Source organism: Ctenopharyngodon idella, chromosome 9 (genome assembly GCF_019924925.1).
Source record: "Ctenopharyngodon idella isolate HZGC_01 chromosome 9, HZGC01, whole genome shotgun sequence".
Classification (NCBI taxonomy): domain Eukaryota; kingdom Metazoa; phylum Chordata; class Actinopteri; order Cypriniformes; family Xenocyprididae; genus Ctenopharyngodon; species Ctenopharyngodon idella.
In genome coordinates, this window is record NC_067228.1 from 15,712,600 (window position 1) to 15,719,643 (window position 7,044).

The window sequence follows — 7,044 nt, forward strand, 5'->3', positions numbered from 1 at the left end:
AACTGATTGATATTAGTTCTCATTATAAACTACTGTATTCAACAGTGCTGCAAGGCTCTTCCAAATTACTTTGTGTTACACAGAAAGAAAAAAAAAAAATTATAAATGCAATATAATAATAATAATAATAAACAATGACATAATTTTCATTTTTGGGTGAATTTGGGTTTATTTAAACAACATTTCTTCTATTTGATAAAAAACATGCCATTATAAGCCATCTAAACTGAGCTAACTGATATCTGATGGTGTCCAATTTACCCTTAAACCATGAACTCTTAAACAAAACAGCACATTCAGATCAGAATGACTCATTCTAGTGTGGCATATCAATGATTACCATCAGTCACATGCTGGATCACTTGATATGCTAGATGGTTACATTTTAGTGAGGTACTTTTTACAGTTTATTAATGCAAGTGCTGACACCTAGCGGTAGCTCAATTCACAGCTGAAGTCACCAGGTCATGATGCATGATGTGTATGGCCTCCTTCTTCCTAACATCTTTTAGGTGTCTGTGACCTGAGCCTAACCAAAGGCTTTCAGTAGCACTCCATAATCCGAAGTTTTATATTTGCAACACACGCATCTAATGACTCAGGAAGTGTTAAACTCTAAAAAGAAACAGTGTGTGAGTCATGGGGTCTAGGCTGTGTTTACACTGGCGCAAACCTTTTTTTTTTTAACTCACATTTGACACAGATCAGAATTTGTTGCACATGTGCAGGGCTGGGTAGGTTACTTTTAAAATGTATTTCACTACAGATTACAAAATACATGCTATAAAAAGTAATTTATAATGTATTTTGTTAGATTACCCTAATGTAACATTATATATGTAACACAAAAAAGGTAATTTTCGCATCCATTCTGAGCCACTTTCAAATGTGGTTTTAAATCCGATACATATCTGATATCTGGACATCTGACCTACGTATAAACATGCATATCCGATTCCCCAAGCCACCACAAAGCGAGGGCAACGCGTCTGCCCACAAAGATAGCTTTAAATGTCATACTTTAAAGCAGATGTGCCAATATGTGCTCACACTAAAACTTGCAGCTTTTTTTATTGAGGTGGAAACAGAATTACAAACATAGAAACAGAAACTCTGCCCAGTGAATTTTATAAATAAAACAGCTTTGTTACTAAAAGTAAAGTGATCACCAAAAGAATCATTTTGGGCAGGAATTAATGTAAACACAGACATCGGATACCAGTTGTGTCTAAAGTGAATGTAAACAGGCGGGGAAAAAAACAAAACAAAACAAAAAAAAACATAGGATATGGTCAAAAGATCAGATCTGTGCATTAAGACTTGCAGTGTACAGTGTAAACGCAGCCTAAGTCCTAAGTGATCCACCAGTATTTTTGCAACTAATGTACTTTTACTGTTCTAGCAACTGCTAATTTCAAAAAAGCCTACATGTGAGATTTGATCACTATTTTTACACAGATATAAGACAGTCTATTTAATAATGTTTGCTGGTGGTGTAAATGTATTTAAACCATACATCATTAGCTGTAGCGGGCTTCTAAAATATAAAACACACGACAGAGTTGAGTCACTTTATATGAATCAATAGACTCGACACATTAAGTGCCACAGTGTTGAAATCAGCCATTACATTAACAGTCACTTCAGGCAATAGCTGCTTGCAATGTATCTTTGTGTTTAAATGTGCTTGTGATGGAATATATAAATATATAAAACAATCAACATAACCTCTGCTTTCTCTCATGTAACCATCCTAAAAAGCTTTTCCTGTTATATCAAGCAAATGCACAATTTTAGATTATATAACTGAGAAGGTCAATGTGTCACTATCTGTTCCAGTATTGTAGGAGCTGTAAAGCTACCTAGCCTTATTTCATCCAAGTAACTAATAAGCAAAAAAAAAATTATGTTAATGTTAAGCTATAAATATCCCTTAATAGTGGTGATGTACTTGTATGGAAAATGAAAATTGGTCCTTTTAACTACATGCGTTTATACGATAATGGTTTAATAAAAATTGAAGATAACATCATACATATAGATAAGAGTGAATTCTCAAGAATCCTAGTGTATTTTCAGCAGTCCACAACCAGACCCACATTCTCTAAATCCAATCGACGAACAATATTCTGCATACCTCAATAACAAAATAGGATTTATGCTCATTGATGTCTTATAATGTAGTTTTATATTGTCAGTTGACTTCACACAAAAAAGCTATTCTAACAAAGTTACATGCATCCAAAGTCATTTAAATAACCTTGCTTAAATGTCCATTGGATTGTAGTTAGCTCTTTGTCAAAACTAATAATAATAAAAAGGTTTGTTTCCTTTTCTCACAAGTGCAATGAGAAGTTTGCTATAGCTATTTCTTCATGTGCTGATGTTAGCCATGTGTGAATGAAAAAGCTTAAAAAGATAAGAAGGAGCGAGAGAAAATGGAAAGAGGACACAAAGCACAGTAAAGGACAGGAACATTCAATTTTAAAGGTAAAAGAATCCTAATCTAAAGCAAACAGAGCGCAGTCATCCTGTTAGAGTGTTCCACCACTATGTATTTAAACAAATGAAAAGGTCACATCTTTAAAGTGGTACAACCATCCAGCAGTACCCTGTACCTTTGCCAATGGGTAACACACTTCCACCTATGTGTTGCGGCGAATTTCAAGTCGGCATAAATATTGTGAAAAATACATGTTCGCCTTCATTTATCGTTAAATTGTGTTATTTATATATTGGCCACCCTGCTCTCTAGATAGCAGTATTGAACATTGGTGAAAAAAACTACTACTACATCTAACCACACAAATACAGCTAGATCATAGGGCTGCACAATTAATCAAATTTGTAATCTGTAAAAAGTAGGAAGAGTGTTTTCAGCTTGTTTATTTTGATATAAAAATATGGCATGCAGTCGCTTCAAACAATGGCATAAAGCTATTCAAAACATCATTCAATGTAAATTGTGATAATTGTAATTAATAATCGCAATTACAATTTCAAAGGAATAATTGACAATTATGATTTTTGTCATAATCGTGTCTAGATCACAAGAACATAATTATACAATAGAATATTTGGTATTCAAGGCATAAATCGCAGGCTGTCAACATTTCTTTGGATGTGCAAATTTAGACCTTAAACAATCAAATACATAAAAGTACAAATGACCAATAAAATGTGCCACCAACCTAAAAAAACATCATTAAGAAAGACATTGTCTGCTACAGCATAAAATACTACATCAAAATGGACCTTTAAAGTCATGAATGTAATGGAAGTAGCGACATATAATTTCTTCCAAATTGTGATGAACATCCGAGTGAAATGTAGGGCGGGGATGGATGAATTGCTTCCATCCATCATAGGTTGTTGATTTGGATGGAGGCAGATCTTGAGGTCGATTATAAGAAAGGGCCAGGGTTTAAGCAAACTAAATGATTGAAGATTGACTGGCATACATTACCAGAGAGATGTGTGTCATTTGTTCATCCGGAAGATCAGGTTATGAGATTCTGATTAAAAATTACCATGTCAAAAAAAAAAAAAAAAAATTATATTATATATTATATATATATATATATATATATATATATTTTAAATGAAACATGCATGTATGAATTGCATATGCATTTAGAAAATAGATATGGAAATTTACCCTTTCATGCCGACTTTAAACACACCCTGCTGCAACAATGTGTAATAAATGCACTTACAATGTTAAGCAATTCAAGATGTTTGGAAAGTAATCTTTGATCTTCTCGTAAATTATCTCATAGGGAAATTAAGGAATTGCATAATTATGCAAGTGATGAGGAATCAACCAATCAGGTTTGGCTAAGCAAGTATATGAGTATATGATGCACCATATTGTGTAACTTATTGTGTACATATTGTGTGAGTCTTACCAGCGTCTGTAGTGCAAGTCTTTGAGGGGCACACTTCGTAACGCTGCACCCAGAACCATGAAGAACGCTGACAGCAGCAGAGATGCTCGCAAACCTTGGGCACAAAACAGAGAAGAAGAGATATAATCAGGCAGATATAATATCTTGTAAGCTTTTATTAACTGATGAGATTATTTGTTGGTGCAGATCCATCTCCAAGATATTGGCAAATTATGCAGGCTTATCTTGAAGATATTAGGATTAGGAAATCAGAGAAGATTAGAATGGTTCATTTTTTTTAACCTTCAAGTTTAAGTTTCAAGTTTCAATTATAATTTATTTATATAGCACCATTAAAACAGCAGCAGCTGTGCTTTACAACATCGGATAAAATAAATACAAGCAAAAACATGTATAAAAAAAAAAAAAAATAATTAATTATGATTTATTGGTGACAAAACAAATGTTAGTTTGTCCAGAAGGTATAATGAAAATCTTTACTCCATGGGCATTTTCCTGGATTCATGAAACATGATCTTTACAAACATTTTTGAGTTTAATACAGAAACTGCAGACTGTGGTTCTGGCAGACATGGTGTTTACAGCCTGTGGCAATTGCTTTCGTGTTGAGAACAAAAGGGAAGGTGAAATGCTCCCATTCAAGATAAAAAGTGAAAATGTGGTTGGAAGCATTTTCCTTCATACATTTACTTAAGAACATGCACTTTCTTATCAAAGATTCCAAATAAAGTGTTAATGTGTTAATAAACAGAACTGGAGCGTCGCCTAGCTGTATAAGCTAATGAATGAGGTGTAAACACGGGGAAACTGAAAGCTGAAGACATTTGTTTGACATTATCAAGTCTTTGAGATGTTTGAAAATGCACCTTATTTTCAGGTAAGATAAGTGAAAGGCAGTGGGAAAGTTTTAAAAACATAAGCTTTCTGTTCTGTTTGACCAAACGCTCCTTTCCAAATGCAAACCATGTGAGTGTTATTTGAGGAAGGCTCAAAAATGTCATTTTCAAGGCTCAAAACGGATTCCTCAAACAATGATTCTTGTCTTAAAGGGACAGTTCACTCAACATTATTTACTCCCTTTCATGTCCTTTGAAACCAGAATGCTGTTATTTTTTTTATATGAAACGTAATCTTTATGTAACTATTACCATATAAGGATAAGTCATACATGTAATAAACACCATAAATGTTCTCTATATATAACATCTGAAGTCATACGATAACTTATTGTCCTGTAAAATCGATTTATCGTGATGAATCGATTTTACAGCACTACGATAATCTTGTGTGAGGAAAAGATTGAAATTAAAGCCTTTATTAGCCTTGTTCTCCACAGAAGTTCTTATTCCGAACACATGGTGTAAGTACTTGTTCTTAGAGGTTTTCTGTCTTTTTTGTCAATAACAGCTTTGGAAGGCTAAAGTCATTGACCGAAACGGTTTGCTCTTCATCAATGATGTGTTTTGACAGTGTCAGCATCTATTTTTTTCACAACATGGATAAGTTACAAAAGATGTATGCGCCAGCAGCGTGGATGCACTTCACTGTGACCAAGAATGATGATAGCTAGAGTAGCAGCAATATGTGAAATTTGTTTAACTGAAATATCGAAAATTTTTATTTTACAACGACTGGTTTATTACCTATGAACACAACACACAGAACAGCATACCGATTTGAAATACCCAATTACCCAAATGTAATTTAGCGGTTTCAGTTTTTGGTTAAATTAAAGCTACAATGTTCATTTTTGGTTGAGCTCAGTATTTATTATATGTGGTCCTTCAGATGGTTCCTGAACCAATTTAAGCTTTGGTTTAGAATACATAATTTGAATGTGTACAAATAACAGAAACAAAGGTTCAATATTTGCCTATATCTCTAATGGCAAACAGGGGCTCCCCTCAAAATACCTTATTTGAAATGTATGAAATATCAGAAAAAGGAACTGAGATTCTATAATGTAAAGTTTCCTTAAAAATAACCAAACAATACGAAGAATATAAGAACATGATAGGACATAATAAACATCAATTTTACCATTATATATATTCTTTATGTCTGTTTCACATGGCTGTTGTTTCGTCTGTACTTTCCTCAACTTAGAAACTCATTAAAATGGCATGGGAAGTATGAATTTGAAAACTGCATCTACTGACGCCGGGCTTACATAATGACTTGTGTCATATGATGTTAGAGAACTGGTTTTGTGGCCTAACATGTGATGAACTACCTTTTAAAGATTATCATTTTTATTTCACATGAGGTAATGAGTCCTTCTGTGTGGTGTGGTGTGATATTCAAAATAAGATATTCAAAAGGTACATGGCTTCAACACATTTGTCAGAAAGAACACAATGACATATAAAGAGGGCAGTTGTATAAAATGATTAGGAGTCAAAGTGGACAACAAGCATAAAAGAGATATAAACAATTGCACAGACATCTCAGTTTGTTAAAACATTCATTTGTGCATACATTACACATTTAAATTATGAAATTGGCTATGGTTATTTACTAAAACACCTTAATATGTATATCATCGGTTATGTGGAATTAGTGATCCCTCACAATAAATAAATCGGTCTAAATACTGCCACATATATTTATCTTTCATCATTTGTTTGTATTTACAGAAACTGTTGCCATGGCACTAAACTAAAAGCAAAACAACTCACCTTTCTTATCCATCAACCACATAAACAGCAGCCAGGGCAGGTAGCCCACTGGACCCCACAGCACAAGCACCGCGATATCTGTCGATGAGAACTCGAACACATGTTTGGCTGAGTTCTGGATCGGGCCCCAGGTGTTCCACACCATTCCTTGCATAAAACCCAACAAGGAAAACATGGTGAGAACAAACCATCTTCTCCCATACACCCTGCTGAACACAGGCTGTGTGGTGTTTGTCGCCGGCTGGGCTGGAACCAGCAAAGGTTCCCTTTCCCCTTCGGTGCTTTCCACGGCACCCATTGAACAGACGTGGTATCACGTTTTAAAAAGTCTTTATACTATTCAGCAACGTCTATAACATGACACATTAAAAACCAGGGCAGTCACGCAATTGCCAGTTGCCCATCGAAACAAAAACAACCGATGACACTCTCAGCTGCGCTCCAAACTTTAATGCGCA

General features: G+C 34.5%; 1 protein-coding gene across 1 annotated transcript in view; it reads right to left on the reverse strand.

The window, feature by feature from the left end:
• slc49a4 (solute carrier family 49 member 4) overlaps positions 1-7,025 on the reverse strand; it is a 41,504-nt gene extending 34,479 nt beyond the window's left edge. Inside the window, exons 1-2 of the mRNA XM_051904923.1 lie at positions 6,587-7,025; positions 3,909-4,002 (exon numbers count right to left, since the gene is read on the reverse strand). Coding sequence (XP_051760883.1) covers positions 3,909-4,002; positions 6,587-6,884 — 392 coding nt within the window. The 5' untranslated portion in view covers positions 6,885-7,025. The remainder of the gene's footprint in view (positions 1-3,908; positions 4,003-6,586) is intronic.
• Between the last annotated feature and the right edge of the window lie 19 nt (positions 7,026-7,044).